General features: G+C 41.9%; 1 protein-coding gene across 1 annotated transcript in view; it reads right to left on the bottom strand.

Annotated features, from left to right (window-relative positions):
• magi1b (membrane associated guanylate kinase, WW and PDZ domain containing 1b) overlaps positions 1-23,597 on the bottom strand; it is a 139,490-nt gene that overhangs the window by 57,376 nt on the left and 58,517 nt on the right. The window contains 1 exon segment of the mRNA XM_038695509.1: positions 14,852-14,968. Coding sequence (XP_038551437.1) covers positions 14,852-14,968 — 117 coding nt within the window.

The raw sequence follows: 23,597 nt of genomic DNA on the forward strand, positions 1-23,597 counted from the left end.
AACTAGCTCTCCTTCAAAAGCCATTAAAGCACAGACGTTCATTTCTTTCTCTCAATGTATATTATATTCATGGGTCACCTCTCTAGCTAGTGCTGAACAATAGCGAGCCTTCCACTCTACCTTTATGGCAATAAATTAAAGATAAAAGTGTCTGGATGTCTTGCACTAAACAAAGCACTCATGTAAATACTGAAATGGACCTCAGGACTTAAATACTGTAAGACAAAATGGATTGCTTTAATCTACTTAATATATATACGGACGATCTTCACCTCTACAAGCACAACTAACACTCACTGGCAGACAAATCCAAGCACCTCATCTATATTTAATTGATGGCAGACTATTTTAAGTGAGCATCTGCCCTTCTAGTGGTATGATAGACTCAGACTAAGGCTGCTGACATTTGTGAAGGCAGAGGATGACACTAAGATTAGGTTAGAGAGTACAATGACATAAGAAAGACCAAAATGACTACATTATTCAATTATGCATCACTGAAAAGTCTGCCAAAAAAACAATGGAAGACAGAGAGGTAAATTATGATCACTTAAACCATGTTAGATCATGTAAGAGGACAGGACAGAAATGCTGGCAGGGGAGAGAAAAATAAAACAGACTTTAAATGGCAGGAAAATTATTAAAATTAGTCATCTTTTTTTTTAACACAATGGCATCAAAACACATGAAATACATAAAAGGGAGGCAATACAGACATGCACACAGCCACAACCCAGCTTCTAAAAATAACCATGTGTGAAAAATCTGTTTTCTTTCCTACGCTTGCATTCCCCCAGAGCAACAGAGCACCCTGGGCCCACATATCCCCCAGGCCTGGCCTCGCATTTTAGCTGTGACCTACATTTAATTTCCTCCACAAGGACAATGGCGGGCTTTACTCCTTGGATGACTTTGGGTTTATGGCTGGGAGCTGAGGAGTTGTCTTGCTTGACATCTTCATCTGATCCAGTTTGGCGGTGTAGTTTGGTATTTTTCTTAACTACGTCTTTATCTTGCTTAAATCTCAACACTTTCTTGAGTTCGAAAGATGCAAGTGAACCAGACTGAAATACTTCTTTCATATTATTACCAGGTTTCCTTCTCTTTTTGCGGACTCCAAAACACCCACAAAGCTTTAGAGGAAAAAGAGCAAACATGACTATATGCTTGGCCTACCAAATAAAATACCAATCCAGGCGATTGTTTCCAAAGTTCCTTGAATGTCACTGTTCAACGTGTAAAAATTAGTTCCACAATGGCAAGCTGTAGCAGAAAAACTACAGCAAAGGGTCCGTTTTTTTATATATCTTTTCCTCAGATTTGCACTGGTTCCTTGGTGAGTTCTTTCTTTGGTGGCAGAATAAACGTTTAGCACTATGTGGTAATAACACAAAAGGATTGGCCGACTTTCTGTTTGTTGGACAAAACTACATTTTGTCAACATCCATAAGCAGATGCACAGACAAATGTGCTGATTTGCCTATGTAGCTCGGATGAGTCCAGGGGGCGGGGGAATCCATACTGAATAGTAAAGCTTAAATGACACAAACAATGTCTGACAACAAGGATAATAAGGTGATTGTTATTACCAACCATACCAAGGATCTGAAGTTAAGGACACTTGAGGATAAAAGGGTTAAGGCATGTGTTCAGAATGATTTATTAAGAAGAAACAATCATGCTGACTATCTTGCAAATGTCGGTGTGTCACTGCTGATGACATAACATCATCATCAGTTAGACCTTAGTGTCCTGCCACCCAGCCAGTTGCACCTAGAATTAGACCTAGAGGGAAGGCAGGTGACTTGACCAAACAAGTTAGTCAGGCAGTTAAGATAACACAACTACCCAAACACTGACATTTCGAGGGTGTAGACAAAAAAAACATGTCTACATAAGCTAAGAAGGCAAATACAACTATGCAGCGTGGGTGGAGATTCTAATCATTTCAAACATACTGAGACTCTGGACTGAAACCTTTACACAAACCCCAAATAATCAAGACAGTCATTTCCATCACGATCCAGCTTTCCGTTTGAGGCAGGCCTTTAGAGTATGCCCACACTACACCAACAGATACACAGACTTCAGTATGACCTACATACAAATTGTCTTCAAAAGTCAGAGGGTTCAGAGAAATGACGTGCACAGCAAGGTGGAAAACACCTACAATTCAGAGCATTGTGGGTTCATTTCTTGGGCAATTCAAAATGCAGGACTGAAAATAACACAAACAAAACAAGGGGAAAAAGATGATTTGTTTCAACATATTCACCATGGTGAACTGATCAGTGCCATGAGTGAAAAGTGGGCCATCATAAATGTGTTTGGCAATGATTCATTATCATAATTGTTCTATTAATAGGCCCAGCTATTCTTATTCGGCTTGTATGCTGGCATTCAGGTCATTCAGGACAGGAGTTATTTGCGACTGACAGGGAAACAATAGTAGCACTCATAAACTCAGCGTTTTTGAGAAATGTTTGGGTTAAATGTAAACACAGTTAAATGTATGTGCTTGGTTAGAGAAGATGCTGTCATATGCAAAGCTTGATTAAAATTTTCATGAGCATGACCCAGTGGATCGCTCCCTCTGCTGCCCTCTCCTTTCATCGCTCCTTTCGGCTTCCATCACTGCCGCTTCTTTCTTTCCTTTCTGTCCATGTTTTCGTTTGTTCCCTCTTTAACTGGCACTCTCATTTGTTCCCGTTTTTCAAATCTGAAACACTACCAAATCTCCCTTTAATCTTCAAGCCACTATTCATCTACGCTTTCTTTTGGACAAAGAACATTAAGGAAGTTAATACCACAGACTCCTCCACCCAGCCTCTGATCTGCTCATTTGTGTTTTCTCTGTCTCCAGTACATTTGGCAGATGTGATGACTGCTTGTGTGGCCGAGCAAAACTGTTCCTGCTATTGGGCTTGACTGGAGGACAACTGTGGGTTTTCTCAAGCCGCCGAATGAGTCCTGCTAAAAGCCAAAACCGCTCTGATGTTGATGATGTCATGTGATCCAGAAGTACATCAAATAACTACGGCTTCATTCCTCTTGACTGCCACACATTTAAAATGACCAGTCATAATATTAGGAGTCAGATGTTTTGGGTGGGGAAAGGGGTGACTAATGACAATAATAATGAATGTACTGTATGCTTCTGAGAGTCTCATCGAATGTGTCCTAACAACAACAGATCTACCTAAATGCCAAACTGATACCTATGATCTACATTTAAGAGTACTCCAGCGATTTAACATTGCACTCCTACAACATTGTCAAACTGATGGAGAGCTCTTTTTATCTTTTTAGCTCTTTAATTAAAATATATGCAGCAGAACCAGAAATATCGTCTTTTTTATTCATTGCATTCTTCTTCCTTGTCAAAACCTGAATACATTAGCCACAATACAACACGACAACCAACAGTTTGGTCAATCCGTGTGTTATGCTAGTAGCAGCTAATGTAGCCTCTAGCCACTAACTTCAAGTGGAGATGAGGAGCAAGCTACAGAGGTCTTGTACAAGCAGGAACCTCTGGGTCTGAAAAGTGAAGCCAATGTGGAAGGGCACCTGCATTCTTTCTTACGGCCAGCAGGGGATGATGCCACTGGTTTCAAAAAGAAGTCTGATTCTGTGTGGAGTTTGCATGTTCTCCCCGTGTCTGCGTGGGTTTCCTCCGGTTCAAATAAAATGTTAGGTATTACTCCAGTCAGTGCCACTGACTAGAGTAAGTGGCACCCGGATGCTGCACAGTGGCTGCCCACTGCTCCCTTGAGGGATGGGTTTAATGCAGAGAATGAATTTCAACAACACGTATGTGACAATAAAGGTATCTATTCTATCCTATCCTAGTTAATGACAAAATGAGCCTACTTCTAACTTTATCTATTACCTCAGTACTTTCCTAATGAGTTTAGGATCACAGTCGCAGGTTTGGAGTCTTCTTAAATACAGCATGATGTTCGTTCAGTAAATTATCGTCCCATTTAGAGGAAAATAGATGATAAAGCAGGGTATGCTTTAGGCAGTAGCTATCTTGTGATTGACAAGTCGCTACCATGGCGAACAGGCTGTAAGTATATTTAAGCCTGTTTCTCGCTAGCCAAATTAGCATCTCAGTTAATATCATCCAAATATGGTCACTTCTGGTTCCAAAAAACAAGATGGCGACGACCAAAATGCCAAACACAAAACACAAGGGGGGGGGGGGGGGTAACACACGGTGGCTCCGCTTTAATCTTGAGAAGCTGCAGAGCTGCAGTCTCTCACTGTAAACCCAGCTAAACTGAGGCTTTTTGAAGACCCTTTTCTCTCTCTCTCTCTCTCGCCTGGCATTCACAGATCTTGTGCAAAGTTTAGCCGCGACGTGCATGCCGTGCTGTCGACAACTGCACGCACGTCGCGGCTAAACGTTTCTCGCGGGTCTATTTCAAGTAGCCAACTATTTAGAAACGATAAAATATTCTTTGTGTGGTTAATAAACGGTGATAAATTATCCGAAAGTCGCGGGAGGTGCGAACAACTAAGCACACCAGTGAAGCTGGAGCTCCGTCTCTACAACAAGCTTTCCTCTTCTGCCACTACACACATAAACGCTACGCCTACACATGCGCACTGACAACCCAGGGTTAGGGTTACAATTTTGTATTTATTCACGCACTTTAAAAGCATTTATTGAAATTTTTATTCTTTTTGTTTTGTATATGTTGAAATGTATATTGTAATAGGGTGTATATCAACTTATTGGGAGAAAACTGGTAGTTCTATGTAAAATCAGACTTTAAGCAACCCCCAAAATGGCATGATCCTTTTTCGCTGCGAAGCTTTGACTGTGAGATTGACAGTCGAATCAGGCTCCGCCCATCGAAGCATCGAATCTTCGACTATTTGGGTCAGCCCTAGGTAACATCACTTCCAGGTAACCACACCCACACTCTTAGAATTTCTGCCGAAACGGCAAGGGAAAAAAGATGATTTTTGAAAAAGATGACTTTTATGTATGTTTTACTGTGTACTACGACAGAGCCTACCTCCATGTTTGTGGTCCTGCGTCTTCACTGAATCGTCTTGTGTGTGTGTTGTTCAATAAACGTTATCTCTGTGGTATCCCACGTTTGGTTAAGATTTGAAAGTCCTCTAGTGTGTACCAGGCATAAACAAACTTTGTTTAGTTAAAAGGGAAATCTACCAATCAACTTTAAGTTTATGTTAAATATTGGCAATGTGGAATAAAACAGCCCATGGCTAAAAGGCCATTTGTTTTTGCCAGTTAAAGAAGTCTAGAACAGGCTGCAGTCTGGCCTTTCTGCTTTAGTATAACTCCTGAGGTACAATGCGTGCATCGCTCTTTTCTCTACTGTCCGTAGTCTGTGCACATCTCATGAGAGAAAGTAGAGTGAAGGGGTGAAGCAGAAGGCCAATGTGATATGCACAGTAACAGCTATGGCTCTGTCTCTCACAAAGATGGGTGCCTCAACATATAGCGAGCAAATGCTTTTCCTCAGTCCTGCCGGTATTAAGTGAAAATGAAATTACCCCGTGCACTGAATCATGCTGCTTTGAAATGAAATGTGATGACTGTGTTACATTAAAGGCAGGCCTAGGAGTGGATTGAATTAGCCCGCTGTATGTCTTTAAAAGAGACTAGTCACTTTAAAGTCAGTCACAGATTCTACCCCATATAACTGTTCAAAAATTTATTCTACCATATGTTCTCAGTAAATCACAGCAGGACAGTAATGGAGGTAAAACATACACATTTTTCTGATGTAAGCTGGCAGACATGTTTTTTCAAAATGACCATATTTGGCTGGTTATATTGTGTTTACTGCAGAAATACGTGGCCATGTAAAGTATCCTGTATGTAACTGGTGGATGGTCATAGAGAAACAACATGGATAATAGCCCTGCCTTGAAAATCTGGCAACATTCATCGACCCAACAGAAGCTATTACAGAAGCATTTCTCTAAATCTCCACAATAAACATGCTCTGATGTCAAGATAGCAAGCTAGTCCACATTTTCCAAGAAGATACTGAGGCATGTCTTCATGGATAATTTTCAAGAAACAGACGACTGTATGCACGTGCACACACACACTAACACGAGGGGAGGGCTGGCAGACTCCCGTCATATTCCAAAACCAAAACAGATCCATCCACCATCTTTGCCACAGCTTGCCTGCCAGTGCTTCTTTTTTTTGGGTGAAACACACACACACACACACACACACACACAGAAATACAGGAGGGGTGACGAGCTGACTGGGGTTTGTCAGCTCGGCAGGGGGATGGAGCCATCTGTCCCAGTAAAGGGTTAATCCAACCAAAAGCATAGGCCGCAGATTCCAGCATTTTCCTGTCCTCAAATGTCTAGCTACATTCTGACTATGGTTTTTTGTTGTTTGCTTTTTTGGTTTTGCAGGGAGAAGGAGGGGTTACAGTCAGTCGTCCAGCCTTACGAACACCCCAACTAGGCCTACCCCACCTGATTCTTCGCCCTTAAATCTCAAGAGTCCTACCCTTGTCATGGTGGCAGGGAATTAAATGTTGAAGGGGACAATTTTTATTGGTTTTTCAATGATTGGCACGGATGGAGTGTTTTGAGTCGGAGGGAGGGTGTTTTCACTGCTCTAGCTGGCTGAAAGAGGCTCGCAATGACGAGATGATGCATGCACACACACACACACACACACCACACCACAATGAGATCAAAACAGGCCTTTTCTCTGGACCTGTGATGTGCTCAATGTTTTCCCTTCATAAGCATTGCATTCAACTCTAAATGATTCCCATACAGAGGGATGGGAAAGAAGGGGGGGCTCTGAGGACCGGGGGAAGGGAAGAGAGAGATTAGAATAAGAAACAAAAAAACCTGAAGGGCCAGTAATGCAGTGTGAAGCTAAATCAGCCAGAACCCTGCCTGAAAATGCCCCCCGCACACACACACACAGCTGGCCTTTGTCTTTTCATTCCACCCAGAAAAAAAGCACCCCGGGCTTTCTACTACCTACAGCAACATGGAAATGGAAAAGAGAGGCTTTAAAACGTACATTTAGAGGGGCGGGGAGGGAGTAGGGATAGAGATGGAGGGGGGGTCATTCAGATGCGAGATGGATCGAGGGAGAAAAAGAAAGAGGGAGGATGAGGGAGAGGTAGAGGCTAACCATAGCATCCTGGAAGCTTCAGACAGACAAACAGACAGGCAGCTGCTGGAGGTAATGGCTTCTAGTATGATCAAGCATGTCAACAGATCGCACAGCCATCGCAGAGCTAGAGTGCTTCCAGCGCAAACACGCATACAGTACATACACCAAGGGAAGAGACACTTTGCACACACACAGGCATCAAACCGGGGCACAGACAAACACAGACAGATGCATGCATACCTGAGACAGACAGACAGACACACACAGCTTCCGTTTGACCACAACACATCAGCCTCCATTACTGCCAGCGCTGTGCCTCTGTCTCCCTCGCTCTGCTCCCGATGCCTTCCGCCTGATGCACAGCCATCCTCACCGCCATCCTCTCCTTCACCCTCCATCCCAACCCCCAACCATTAAATCACAGCAACCCTCAGCCCCCCCAAGTCCCTTCTCAAAATGAAACACAAAACAAAATACCTCAGTTAAGGAGTCTGTGAGGGGCTTCCTCCCCTTCCCCTACAGTCCACAGAACAGCACCACGTCGACAGGAGACAGAGGGAGGAAAAAATCCAATCAGGTGTGGAGGATGAGTGGAAGAAAAACCAGTGCAGATTCACATTTCCTTCTCCTTTCCACCCTCCCCTTACTCCTCCCTTGCGTCTGTCCTCTGTCCAGCTTTGGCTTTGTGATGCTAAGCTAATGGGAGCTAAGCTAAGCAGCATCCACACATTGGCTTATAATGCGCTCTGTCTCATACCCACACACACTAATACTAGGCTTCTCTCTCTCGCTCTCTCACACTGACTGAGCCCCGCTGTCTCCCGTCTCGCAGGCACCCACATGCACCCGCCCAACTCCCCCTCTCGCTCGCTCTCCCTCTCTCGCTCCCTCCCCTTCTCTTGGCTGTTCACCCCTAATCTTTCTCGTTCTCACAGAACCCATCCGTCTCCCTCTCCCCACACCTCTGTTTCTTTTTGCTCTTCTCCAGACACTGACATCCTTACGCACACAAACTCATACACATGCTCTGGGTGTTTAACAAGTTCCAGACAATTCATCCTTGACCAACATGTTGAAGAGGACAGGAGTCAGGAGAAGAATCTAAAGGCAAGTGTGCAACAGACAGAGAGGAGACTTGGGAAAAAAAAGACAAGACACGAGCTGGCCAGAAAGGCATGGGTTATAATAAATCTAGAGCTGGCATTAATCTATATGTCAGACACCAAAGAAGTTCAACAGCAGTTTCTAACCCACCAATTCTTACAGGTGTTACAACTCTGGTAGATAAAGGGTATACAAGGGATAATAACACAAAGCCACCGGGATGTCAGTGGGAATGACAACTATGGATAAATCCAAATGAAGAGCCAAGGTCTTTGAATTAATACAAGATTCAAACTAAAATATGGATTAACAAGAAATAAAACTATATGCTGAGTCAAATTGACCAACTGGCAAACATCTGTGCACGCACCACAAGTTTAAGAAAAAATATCTTTGCATGTGCAGGATTCATTTGTTAAGCTCCATGGTCAGAGGAGGGGGTTGGGAACAGCAGTGGAAAATATAAAAGCAAGGTCAAAGGTCATGTGATGTGCCATTTTCAGATTCGCCTTATGTTTCCCAAATCCATACTTTATATTAATTCAAAGCAGTTATTCACATTGGAAGCTCATGATGTTAAGAAGCATCAAAGATGATAGTATACATACTAAATTTACTTGATTTTTCATTGTGCTGTTGATGGACAGTTTTGTTCCACAATGCAGTACATATGAAAGAGAGGTAACTCACAGCTGGGACAAATTAAACAAACTGTGGGCAGTGGTGAACTCTAGTAAAATCTTAGAAAACACAAAAACCAAGTGTCCAAATCCTTGGGCAAAATTTTGCTTTGCCACAGAGCCCTTCTTGTAGTACTTATTATTAGTACAAATCGGCACATTCATTACCGCATCGTAACTGCCAAAACAGTATACTCTAAAAATTTGTAATCAGTATACTGTATAGTAGTAGAATACAATGTAGTTTGTATTCGGGACACAGCTCTCACAACTCTTAGCAGTGACATCCTGTTGAATGATGTTCTCACCTGCCATGTCAGAGTTTATAGGTCCTAAAAACATTAGTCAGCTTCCAAACACATAATGGGTCTTACCTAAAAGCTACACTAGCAGCGTAGCATGTTTAGGACTTTTAATGACAATCCACAATATTCTGAGAGGCACAAATAAGCATCCACATTTACAAATACATCCTAAACTGTCTGTATTGAGACAAAGGTATAATTTGCTCACACTACCTCTGTCCCAACTGGCCTGCATTTGTGTGTAACAGTGTCAGTGATTGAGTGTGTGGTGGAGGGGGGGGGGGGTTATGAATCTGGGGGACTCCACCCATCATTCACTCTGACAACATTCCTTTGACTCCTAATGGCATTAGCTATACAAAATACTTCCCCACCGGCATCAATTCGGCTCCCACTGTTTCCCTCACAACCCCCTTCTGATGTAGCTGCAGCATGCTGGGATGCCCTAGTCCAAATAAAAGCAACTGATACTAGTATTGTGTTGTGCCTCTAGTCCCTCCTGACTGGTTATGTGTACGAACAAGATTTTAAACATTTGAAACATATTTATATACAACAGACGGCAAAAAAGCAGCTGGACTTAGCTCAGCATTAAAGTGGTCATATTATGCTCATTTCAGGTTCATAACTTTATTTTGGGGTTGTACCAGAACAGGTTTACATGGTTTAATTTTCAAAAAACACCATATTTGTGTCATACTGCATATTGCTGCAGCTCCTCTTTTAACCCAGTGTGTTTTAACTAGGGAGTGAAGCCTCTCACTTCTATTTGATCTTTGCTGGGAGTTGCGCATGCGCAGTTTCTAGTTAAGGACTACTAGCCAATCAGAAGCAGAGTTGGGCGGGTCCTGACAAACCGGTAACTACGGCTTTGGTTCAGCTGTACATGTTCCCGAGTGGTAATTATTATTTTACCTGTTATATGTAACGTTTTAATTGTGCACTGTCTCTACATCACAGTAAAAACTTTATGTCCATTAACTGCCTAATGTTTGGTACGGAGGGTGGGGGTGACGGGGGGCAGTGGGCGGACGTCTTGTCACTGTGTGGACATCTTGTCTGTGCAGCTCAGTGTGTTTCTCCACCAGTGTTTTTGAGGGCGTGCCTGACTAGCCACTAGGCAAGAATTATGACGCCAAGTGATGCAGATAAATTACGGAAGTAAAGGTTGGACTACAATTGAGCTGTTTTCAGGCAGTTCAGGAGCAGTGTTTTCTTTGGGAGATGGTAACTCCCGTTGGGGTGGATTTTGGGCTTTTCACTTTGCAAACCTATTATAAGCACATTACTATTAATTTCACTATTGTAGCTCTAGATTGACTATTTTAATATAAAAGCTGTATCCAGTTGTGGCCATCACACATCCAATACAGGGCAAAGCAAACTTGACTTTGTGATAAGATGGATCTGTCATCGGAAAGACACGTCCAAGTGTGTTTAGCCTTGACAAAAACAACATCCCTTGTGTAATGCATGTCAAACAGCAGACACAGTATGTGACTGACACACATCCACTTCTTGCCTGATAAAAGTCAACAAAGCCAAAGTTTGAAGTTCACTTCTGAATCCTCCTCTGGCTTTCTTTTCCCTGTCTCGATGTACCACCTTCAGCGGTTTAGGAATGGCACAGTGAGTGAGAGCATTTCTTTTGTTCAGGTGACTCAACTTGATTGCATTTGTGAATGCAATCTGTTACCACACCAAACTAGCATCAGAAAGGCTGCTTTTGGGAACACGGTAGACACAGACACACACACACGAACACACATACACACACACACACAGAGTCAGATGAACAAATCAATCTCATACAGCTACACGTCATATGTTTACACACATACACATGTTTATGTTAGCTTGACTGGCTAGAGCCAGCTTTTGATTTAAGGGTGCGAGAGGGTTTTTGAATCTCTCCATTCCCTCTCTTCTCTCCACCCATCCCCCCCTTTTGCCCCCCTCCCACAACCAAACCCCACCCCACCCCCATCCCCGCGGCTTCAGCCCCCGCCTCCCTCCGAGCCGTCCTCTTAGCCTATATACGGGTCATCCAATCATCTGTGCTGCTAGCCCCGCAATTCATCACACACGCACGTGAACACTAGCCTCTGCAAACCTTGCTCATCTGAGAAGTCAACACCAAGTCATCAGCATCACAACAACCACTGCAGACAATACTGCTACTTGCCTAGATGCAGGAGAGACCAGAGCTCCCTTTTTCAAGGCTTGTAGACACAGAATGTTGAGCTTTGAAATCAGGTATAACCCAAACAGAGCAGTCGTCTCTTCTCCTTCTTCTTCTTGACACTGCTCCGATCAACTGGCAGGGAAAATGACAGAGAAAGAGGGAGAAAGGGAGCAGCAGAGGCAGCAGAGGCAGCGAGAGGCAGCGGGGTCATCAGTGGGGTGGGGGTGGTCAGGAATGAGAGCAGGATAGAGGGGGTGGAGGGCTGGTGGGGATAATGGGAGATTGGGAATGCTGATCGCGCGGATGGTGTGACCACAAGGGAAGCCGTCTGACGCCTCAACAGATGGGGGAGTGTGAGAAAGCAGTGCATCAAAGTTTATCAGGGTTATGGGAACAGCTGTTTTACATCTCAAGGACACCTGAGGATCTGGTGAGCATCACTGCCCTACTGAATCTCCAATGTAGTTTTGTTTTGGGTTATTTATTTCTATGACGCTCTTTTTGTAGTTTGTTAGTGACTTTTTTCCACCTTTACCATGTGGAAATATAATTCCTCAATTTATTTTAAATTGCAGTCTCCAATAAGGTGACTCTCAAAACCCAAAGAGTGCACTAGTAGTTTTGTCAGGACTCAACAGAATGGAAGTGACTCTTAAAAGTTTTGCATGAACTATAAAGTCTAAAATATTTTTGTATTTGTTCTATATACTATATTTCATGTCTATTGTGAATCATAAGCATAGTGACAGAGTATTTTTCATTTCCAAACTAGTCAAAGGTAAGACTGCTTTAACGTTCAGGGACATGGCATGAAAATGATGTTTCAGTGTTCGGTTTACTGAGCTGTTGGAATGGTGGCATGCATGAGAGGTGTAGAGTAAACACACACTCACACCACCACAGTAAACTGTGTTCAGTCCCTTATTTAGGTTGTTTAGGGTACCAATATAAAGGTGCGTGGAATATCAGGGTTAAGGCTAGCATGAACCACAAGTATTGGTGAAGCTCCTCACTCCGAGACAATGACTGTAGTAACAGGCGGAACATGTGAATTTGGCTCAACTTTGTATACTTAAAAAACAGACAGACTGGGACTTCAACAGACCGTTGTTCATAATATTGTGTAGTTGAAGGGGACACGTGAATGTGCAGAAAGGTTGGCTAAGCTGAGTGACCATTTTGCCTGATTTAGAGGCAGGAAAAGCCCCAACATCGGCAGACACACTTCTCCATCTGTTTCGCCACCTGCTTGCTGTGCATTAATCACACCTACACCTACATATGGACAGACAACCTTTGGACATATGTCAGCATGGACACCATCACAGGCCAAAGCAATCACAGCAACTCCATCTCACTTATGCACAACAACTCCATAAATGTACGCTTTCCTAGACAATTGCTGTGTCAGTCTTGAATCATTCTGTGAGCGTGAAGAGCATAAAAAGTAGTACTAATTTATGAACTGTGACCACTGTAACATGCCATACTATAACACAAAGGGGAAAAAAAGAAAAATTAAGCTGTGCCAAAGTATTTGTAAATTTGATATTCCAGCAAGAGTGTCCCTCCTCTACAAGTGCACGACAACAAAAACTTTACAATCCTATAAAACATATGGCCTAGGGAACACCTTCAAGCTTTGTTTACTGCTAACAACACCAGGATTTTACTAGTTTGCCATAGCCCACTCAGTGATTAGAATAGCCGTTATAGCCAGACCCCCATCCTCCACTAGTGTCTGGCTGACATATGGCAGTGGAGGTAATGCAGATAAAGTCCCTTAAACAAGCCTCCTGAATACAGATAGTAATTTGCATGAGAGGGCCACGAATAAACTAATTGAAAAGCCAACAGATGAGAACCATTAAGGGAAAAAAATCGGCATGGTGAAAAGAAGAAGTGCACCCTTACAAGCCTGAAATTAACTGCAAAGCAACAAAAAAAATCTAATATGCTAAGTAATGTGTGGTAATGGCAAAAGTGAAAAGTAATTACAGACAAAAAAAAGTTATTTAAAGTTTTGATCAAGTTTGCATACAGTGAATTTAATTTTGTTCTCCAAATATGTGTTTATTGTAGAAAGTATGAAATGATGTGATATGTCTAAAGTGCACTTGTGGAATCTAGAGATACTAGTAAATGACATGAGGCTACAGCACCACAACTGCAAATACACATAGGCTATTCAGTATATATTATAACTGGAAGCAGAGGAAAAAAGTTACATAAACTTGCATCCAGCGCCGTCATTTCTGCAGTTGCATATCTTGTCTACCAGTTTTGTCACTTCCCATCTCTACAACCCTCTCTCTACATCTTCATAAGTGAGGCATGTGGTGTCCAAAGCCAGTAGGGTTTTCCAACTTCAGTATAATGACAGCGATGAGCCTGGCTCTGACTGGGCCATACAGTTCATTATAGTGTTATATGCAAATCAGGGATAACACAAGATTGGCATCCTGCAGCATGGTTCATCAGTCTAACCTCTTTCTGCACCAACACAATCTTCACAGGTTGTTTTTCATAGCAGGGAAGAATAAAACATATCAAACATCTCCTTCAGCTTTTGAGCAGCTACAAGAGAAGTATGCAGCATCAAAACACAAATGTGCTATTAGATCTTTGCAACAGTCAGGAGGAAAAAAAGTCACAAACACAAGCCTCTTTTCCTGGAGTACACAGCCAGCTCTGGCAAGATACTGGTTAGTGATATAGGGTGAGGGACTTGGATGAAGCCGTAGTGCCCGTAGTAACTGCTTCTACTGATCCCGTGGAAATGAGATCCTACTAGCATATGCACTGTGAAGTCCCCAGAATTTCCGCTAACTGATCAGAAAACATTAATAAAGCAAACACCCCGCTGACGGAACGGACAGAGGGTGGCTGACTCCGTATCAACTCACTGCTTGTTATCAGCTTGGAATGCAGGCGGAAAAGTCCATTCTGGGATGAAGAGGGATGATGTGTGATAAAATGGAGCAACCCGAACATGAGGTTAGTTCCAAGGAGGATAAGAAGTAATCAGCCTGGCTAACTGCACGGCCAATATTGGTCAAAAGGCAAGTGGAAGCATGCTCAGATTAGACTGAAATAATCAGGCTTAATTAGATATCTGTCCAAAGTGTCTGTGTGAGGCAGTTACACTCAATCATTACATGGATCTAAAACCGATCATGTGGCTCACACTGACTAAGGTGTTTTTGTTTTTCCTGAGGATGAAAATAAATTTCTTTGAAGCCACAACAATGTTCTGTGGGAACTCACATAATCAAAGCGTGTAAAAACTATGTGCAAAGCCAGCATATCGTCAAGATCTCAAAGCATGGCTCACATAAATGACAGGAAATGCAGATGACAGGAGAGCAGAGGATGGTAAACATGAGAAAAGGGAATGACGGAGTGAGGTGTTTGGCGGTCATGGACTCACAAGGCACGGCGTGACGGTAGAGGTTGTCTCGTATGGTCTGCTGCAGTTCGTGGTCAGGCGAGGATTTCTGGAAGCGCTGGCTTAGATAATGCTTCAGGTCCTTGTTCAGCTTACTTCCTATCATTGTGGACACAAACAGGAAAACATGTGGTAACTGCATTAAAACAGAAAAAAACAAGGCTAGCAGACATAAGAACATCACATGAGTCAAAATGAGATTGTTATAATTCACAGTGAAGTGTCAACTTGCCACACAGTTTGAAAAAAGAAGTATACAAGTTTTTTTTGCGACCACAGCAAAGCTAGATGCTGAGTGCATAGCCGTGAATTGCACACTTGCCATTGTCACTCAGAGGGGTAGCTGGCTGCAGGCTCTCCCTCTCCAACCAGCCAGGGCTAGCCAGAAATGAGACTGCTAGCACTGTGGCTAGCACTGTGTATCAGCCCTCCTACTGCTACGCCATCTGGACCTTAGACACACATTAGGCTACTGAAGGGCAGCACGGCTGGAAAGCGTCCGTGTGTGTGTGTGTCCGTGTGTGTGTGTTTGTGACTCTAAATGTGTATCTGTGTGTGTTGCTATTACAGTGAGTGTCTACATTACATGCATGTGCAAAGCACAAACAGTATGAAATATATAACGTATAACATAACAGAAAAAAAGAAAGGAGACGTATGATGTCACACAAGTAGGAAAATGAGGTAATTTACCTGATGAATATGAATGTGAATTGGTCTTTTCAATAACAATACTACTACAGGCAACAACAAACATCGTATCACGTTCTATATACATCTCCCGTTATTTATTATCCAAATGATTTATCTCCCATCTTTGCATGGCTGCTGAGACCATTTTTAGTTGTCTTGGGCAAACAACCAGTCATAAAAGGCCCTAGATCCTGTTTCCATGGAAACTGTGTGTGTGTGTGTGTGTGTGTGTGTGTGTGTGTGTGTGTGTGTGTGTGTGTGTGTGTGTGTTTAATAAGATGATTGAAATTGTTAGCATAGTACAGAAGAGCATTCTGCACTGGTTGGCAGAATGATTGTAGTTTCACGCAATAAAAATACAATTGAAGCACAACATGCTCATCCCACAGACATGATACGACTGCTTTTTATTTTAATGTGACCCAAGATTTTGTCTGTGATTCATATCAACAGTGGAGAGGATGAAAAAATGCAATTTTAAATAATGGTACTTATCAGATTGTCAAATTCTGATTTAGAAGCTGCCAGGCTTGCACTGCAATTAAAATGTTAATATGCAACCGTGGTTTTGGAAAACAAACAGTATTGAAATGTCAATTCTCTAAGACAAGTATTTAAATAGTTATATTTTGTGTTTACAAAAAAACAGTGAATGGGATTTTTGAAAGCAAAGCTATAAAATAAATGTTTATTTTTATTATACTATATTTTATTGTTAGAAAGTAAATTTGCTTTTATTATACTTGATATCATAGTTGCTTAGTTGATTTTTTTTCTTCTTATGACTCAAGACAACTTTAGTGAATCCAGGCCCATGTCTACAAACATATTTAATTGAAATAATGAGTGACGTATTTGATTAACTATAATTAGTGTCAAAGCTAATAGATGATATGGCCGTTTGGTAAACAGTCTGGGAGGAAAGTTTGAGTCTTCGCTCGAACGTCTAAGCTTCTCCTGGGAGGAGAATCTGCTCCTGGCCCTGTCCCATCCAGACATATCACTGTGTAGTAATCCTCACTACAGGTCACAAGCCAACGCTCAGGCCAGCAGAGAGCCTAACACACACCCTGATGTCCTTTTGTATACACCAATTACCAGAGAGCAATGGGAATTCCTCACTAGCAGGACCCCAACTGGCTGTGTGAGCCCGTCTGAGTTATGCATTGGGGAATCTGTAACATGACAAAACTCAAAAAGGGGCCATATGGGAAGAGATGGGAGTAACACTGAGAAGGATTCAGGCAACAACAGGTACACAAGTCCTGAATAGCTTCAACCCTATTAACTTGCGAGCCAACTTTATTCACTCACATCAAGTCATAATTAGGGTTGGGTATCGTTTAAAATTTTATGATACCAGTACCAAAACCTTAAAGTGATACTGATACCAATAGAGTACTTCATTCCATGCCTTGCTATATTTTTTGTTGTTATGGACAAGCATGGAGATCTTTTCTTTTTTTCTTTTTTCAAAAACCTGTTATATAAACATATTTGGAAATTGTATCAGATCGCTCCTCATCCTAATTAGGTCGTCCTCAGAGAAAGGACAGCTTGGGAGTTTTTTGTAGCCTATTTGAATGAGTAAAACATTTTAGTAACCACATGAGTTGTGGAAAACTAAGTAAAAATTTTCATACATTTGTTGGAATCCAATCACAGAGAACTATTTTGTTAACTTTCGATTGATAAACTGAATTGAAAGATCTCCGCAAGTGTTCCTTTAGTGGTGATTAGCAAACTACCTCTGAAAAAGACGACAGTAAGAAATAGAAAACCAGAAAGGAGTTGGCTAAACAAGTCAATAAACTACACTTTTTCCCGCGATTGGTTTACAAAAAGTACTGGTTTGACTGGAGACGTTTCAATCCTACTAGATACTGGGCTGTTTCAGTCGATACCTTAAGTATCCCTACTCGATACCCATCCCTAGTTATTATGAAATGACACAAAGTTCATCAATAAACAAAGGTGTGTTTTTACCTCATTGACATAAATTCATCTTGTGCCCATGCAGAATATATCCATTTATTTCACTTCATCTTCTAGGGTGACGCCAATGTCATTGCACATATTTGTCATGATAATGTTAAAGGGGTACTCCGGCAATTTTGTATTGCACTTTCAAAAAATTGGTGGACTAGCAAGAATAGTCAAAACATTCAGTCTTCTGTAATCTAGTATAAAAATGCTGGATCCCAAAATGCAAAACCAAAGTTAGCTGATGAGACTGATTATTGTGAGGCATGACAGATGAGGGAGCTACATAAGTTTGGACAAGTCTGTTCAATTCAGTAAGTTAAAGGGGTGCTGACAAAAGAAAGAGAAGTGGGGAGAGTTCACTTCTGAAAATCAACCGACTGGCTATGTACTTGATATAAAAGTTGTGGCGGGTGTGTTGCTGCGGTCACATTTGGTGCAATTTGGACACACAACACGTTCAGCATTACTTAGTAACTTTGAATAAACTACAGCACAGCGCTTGCGGGGGCAGGGCTTATATGCTCTTATGTGGTAGTAAACTGTTGAAACAGAGTTATCATCTTCACGCAGGTTTGATATATGTTAAGAAATGAATATATTGAAACAAAGTTATAAGAGTTATTTTAAGTTGTAAGGAAGCGCTGAATATCTAGCAGTATCTGCCATTATCGTGTTGTTTCAGTGTTATAAATGCTGTAGGTGAAACCAATGTGAGAAGCAAATTTTGAAGAAAAAGCGCAGTGAGGCGTCACAATGGCCCCTGTGAACAGGCACTGCACTAGTTTCAAAAAAAGGAAATCCATCCATCCATCGTCAACCACTTATCCTGCGTACAGGGTTGCAGGGGGCTGGAGCCAATCCCAGCTGACATCGGGCGAAAAGCGGGGTACACCCTGGACAGGTTGCCAGTCCATCGCAGGGCCACACATAGACAAACAACCACTCATGCTCACACTCACGCCTAAGGACAATTTAGGGTCACCAATCAACCTAGGCCGCATGTCTTTGGACGGTGGGAGGAAGCCGGAGCATCCTGAGAGAACCCACGCAGATACGGGGAGAACATGCAAACTCCACACAGAAAGGTCTGGCTTCTTGCTGTGAGGCGACAGTGCTAATCACTTCACCACCGTGCCGCCCCAAAAAAAGGAAATAAATAATAATTTTTAAAAAGTTAATTTTAGCCCAGTGGACTGTGTGAGCAGTGTTAAAGAAAGCTAACTCAGAACTGTGTGTGCGGTTGCAAGCAAAAGCACCTCAAGGAGCTACTTCATGAGCTTTAATCTGGTTACGAAGTTTCTGTCTTGCCCCCACTGTTTCTTTGTGTACGCTTATCTTGATGATGTTTTAATGAAAATGAGCAGAAATCCTTCAAAGGCAGGACACTGTGAATGACAGGTCCCTGAAGGACTGCCTCGTTGATGAATGAGGGGAAGGTAATTACTTAGGGACGTGTCGATTCAGTAGATAGCACTATCTGTCCTCCTTCTGTTTTTGGGCACTTTGCAATCATAAAGTGCTGACAAGGAATATCAAGAAGTCTACTGATCAGCACCTTGTGTCAATATATTCGTTTTAATAGCAGGAGTGTCTGAAAAAAAAAAAATGGAGCTGATGTCCAGTACTGACAACCTGTCCCAGGTTGGGACCAGCGCCTGCCATTAAAAAGAAAGCAATATAATACAGAAAACAATAACGCACACTACCTTGAATAGTGTCCTCAATGCCCTCACAAGGACTGGGAGTTAACTGACCACTAGTTTATCATTGGCCTGTGCTGAGGTATTGGCTGGGACCGAAGTATGCACGGGTTCTGGGACTCAAGTCAAACTAATTTTGTGGCTACCCAACATAATATGTTGTTTCTGGTCTGAGGTCAAATACCTTTCTACCACATTTCCTTTCTCTGTTCTCTTTTCTGTCCACTTTTTAAAATAACATCGGACTACTTTAAAACCACTCTCCTTAAGTGCACCCACAATGTGTGGATTTCAGTCTTATGGTTTGCTCCAAATTGGGTCTAGGTCCAGCTGTAGTGCAAATACAGTCAACCTTGTTAACATCAGAGATCAATATTCTGTGGATGCTTTACCAGCAATCTGTCACCCATATCATGTACAAGAAGGTCAAGAAGATCACGTCTCACCTCCATTTAAGCCTTTAAGGCAACTTGTCAGCTCCTTCAAACCAATGCAGAGTATGTTAACACCATAAGCCACTTAACTGTGGTGCCTCGCTCTGTCTTGATTGCTGTGTATACAACGACAAAGCACGCTGGCCCTGAAGGCAAAGGACACAATGCCGACCCCAAAGACTTGGATGTGGACTGATTGATTAGACCAGTCCTTTAACAGCTGAGATTAATTGGACCATTTTGATTGTGGTGCCTCATCATTTTTCAAAAATCAAATAGTAATTTTTTTTTTCACGCAAAATTCAAATCCAGGTGCCTGAGCCGGTTTGTAGTGCATTACTCCATTGATTAATTATCTTAATACAATTAGACTCACAGGCAACAAATAGCATGCAGGCGGGCAGCATAGCTGGGTTGAGAGAACATTTGGCCCAGCCACCACCCACCCAAATCCCTCTACAAACAGATAATTGGAAAAGACATATCCTTCAAACACAGCCCACCTGTTATAGATTTTCCAAAAGCCCCCTAAAACAAGCAAGATTTTGACAAGGACACATGCAATCCATGACAGGAAGGGAAGTGGGGGGGGTTCATGGGAAGAGAGAGAGTGAGAGCGAGGCAGAGTCTGTCACACAGAAAGAGAACATCAGAGTAAGCCAGAGAAAACATCAAAAGAGTTTTATACACAGCTGAAATGTGAAAAGCTCTACTACTTTCCAGGCATCTTCTATTGAGTCCACCCCTGCAACCCCTCAGCTCTGATCAGCCAGCCAAGGCCCTGCTCAGATATGCAGTGCCAGACATGGCACCAGCTAGACCCCTCCGCTGGCAGCTGACATCTATATTCACAGCGTGGAAAAACTGAACTTCACTGAAACTCGATCCTCCTGCTCGTAGTGGGAAAGGAAAGGTTTGACCAATTTCTGCTGATTTGGAAATGGCACGGAGTCACGGATTTGTACAGGCCCTTTACACTCTGGACGAGCAGTGTCATTACATAATGGAGGGCCCTGGTAAATTGCTTGATATTCAAAACCAACAGCTACGTTTTTGCTACATAAAGGTCTTTGTATGACCCAGATGCCGCTCCTGAAATTAATCTGACTTGTGTGTACTGTTGAAAAGTAGCTGAGGTTGTCATTTCAAGACTTGGGCTCACGCCAAAATACAAACTTACTTTCACTTGATCACTTTTACTGGAAGAAACCCCGTAATGGATAGTGTTTTACATGTTGAATGTGTAATTCCAGAGGAACATTCACTTAGCCATGGCTCAAGGTATGGCATTGTCAGTCAGTCGGTACAGTTTGGTAAACATTCATGGTCCCCAGAGGATAAATCCTGCCAACTTTAATGATCCCCTAAGTTTTTCTATAGTGCCACCAGCAGGTCAAACATTTTATCCAGTGAAATCTCAATATCTACCGGATGGATTGGGAGATTGCAGATTATGTATCCCAATGACTATGGTGATCACTTTACCTTTCCTTGACATTCCCTCTAGCATGACGGGCCACAAATTTAACCATGAGGTTATCAACCATTTGTGATTTTGAATGGATTGCTATTAAACCATTGTCCTCAGAGGATGGAACCTCCTGGCATTAGTGATCCTGACATTTTCTCTATTGCCACCATGAGGTTGACATTTTTGGATTAGTGAAATATCTCAACTGTAAGATAAATTGACATTTGGTTCAGCCATTCATAGAGGATGAATTGCAAAATCTTTCCTTAACTTTTCATCAAGTGCCATCATCCTATCAAAATATGAACTGGACTGATACTTTGTTTATGTAAAAACTAATGGTATTCCCATCAACCTCAGCTGTTCTTTGTGTTTAGTGTAAGCATATTAGCACGCTAACACGCTAAACTAAGGTGTAAACATGGTTAAAATTATACCTGCTAAACATCATCATGCTACCATTGTGATTGTGCATGCTGACCAACGCTAAAACAGCGCCGCTAGCGTGACAGTATAGTCATTTTTATCTCATGCTGATTTAGAGAAGGTAATAAATTCATTTAATCTACACCACTGAAACTCCATAATGCTTTAGTCAAAAACCAATCTCCACTACATTGTATCTGATTACCTCATATATTACATTTATTTTTAAAAAATGCTGCAAATAAAGTATTTATTATTATTAGTAGTAGTATTTAGCTATATTTGAGACAGCCAAAAAAATACTGTACATTTAGGGTTGTAGGTAACACGAGACTGTGGTGTGTACTAGATTTTTATTACAGGTACCACCATTGGTAATTATTACAATGCATGGCCTGCCCAGAAATAAATAACCCTAATTGTCTTTAAACAAAAGCATTTAAGAAATGTTCTAACTTATATTAGTACACTGGGCAATGGCAGACATATTCACCCTCTTAACACAAAGCACCAGTCTAAGTGACAAAGCAGAAAACACAGTCATATGCCATGGTGCCAGCCTGTTTTACACTTAGCCAAGTCAGATTTGGCAGCACCACCATGTTTGGCTGGGCACTGAGTGTTGTATCAGTGTAGAATACACAAACAGTCTGGCATACAAGGTAACAACTTTTTTTCCTCCTCTCTTCAATTGTCTTTTTCATATCAAGGGACATGTTACCAGGCAGAAGATACGATCAGAAATAAATCCTTCTTTCAGTGGGATGTTTATTGTTAAATTTAGTCTCTCCAAAGTGGGACATTGTAAAGAAGTGGGCTTTAAAGTCAAACGGATCTGTGCCATTCAAACCTGACCTACTACAAGTTAAATTTAGCTTTGAGACATACACAGGCTGTCCAAAGTCATGTCTTAAATAATCAACTCTGAAGTGAGCAGTCCATCCATGGCTCTAGTTAATCAGATAATCAGGATTAATCACCATTTAATTGATTCAACGAGCAGCAGCTATCTACAATGAAACATTTTTATCACCACTGATCGGAGCTTAACCATATGTCAAAATGATTAGCGACATCTAAAGAGAGCTCAATCTGACCCTTGACCACTGATTAGAGATTTTCTTCTCTATCCATCATGTTAAGTGTAGGTCCAGGTGATGAGACTGATAACTAAACCACCATATTTGACACCAGCAAAGTTTACGTACGATGACTGACCCACACTGCAGCCAGCTGAAAGTGATTTTAGTGAAAATGCAGATGGCAAGGATACTTTTCCTTTCAAGCTCTCAAGTGAGGCAATTGACAAAACAGCACTATAATCAGTAGCTCATTGAATAAGAAGAGCAAAGGCATACAGCAGAGAAGTGGAGAAGACTAATCTTTCATATTCACAGAGCAGACAGGCGTGTGTGTGTGTGAACAGCCCTGTCTCTGAGCTCAACACTACCCCCTATGTTTCTCTATTAGATGTCGCTTGCATCACATCAATGGCCGGGCTCTCTGTATCCATAGCAACAGCTGCTAGATGAGCACAGACTGTGGTAAAGGTGGTGATGGTCACAGCCAGCCATGGTCTGCTGCCCCCATCTGGACGAACAGGATATTACAAAAACAAAGGAGAGCTCTTGCTGACAGAAAAAGAGAATGAGCAACACTGAAAGAGTCTCACAGATTTCATAGTTTTCAGTAAAAATGCAAATGTAAATGCAAGATAATGCACTGTATTTAGAATCTATGAGACTAGAAATGTATGCATGTATCAATCTGTTTATATTGTTTTTGTTTATAACGTGTGTGTATATATGTGTTCTCTACACTGTAGCCTGTGTGTGATTTTATTATTGTATTGTAAGTAAGCACATTGTGAGAAATGTACAATCCTGAGTCAAATTCCTCGTATGTGTACACATACCTGGCAAATAAAGCTGATTCTGATGTACCCCATATTTAAGATAGTGACGCAGAGGTGGACACAATAAATGAAATGTCACATAAACAAATACTTTGAAGGCACA

The sequence above is a fragment of the Micropterus salmoides genome, unplaced genomic scaffold (genome assembly GCF_014851395.1).
Source record: "Micropterus salmoides isolate LMB-PRFRI ecotype aquatic unplaced genomic scaffold, ASM1485139v1 Ms_hic_scaffold_4, whole genome shotgun sequence".
NCBI classification, from domain to species: domain Eukaryota; kingdom Metazoa; phylum Chordata; class Actinopteri; order Centrarchiformes; family Centrarchidae; genus Micropterus; species Micropterus salmoides.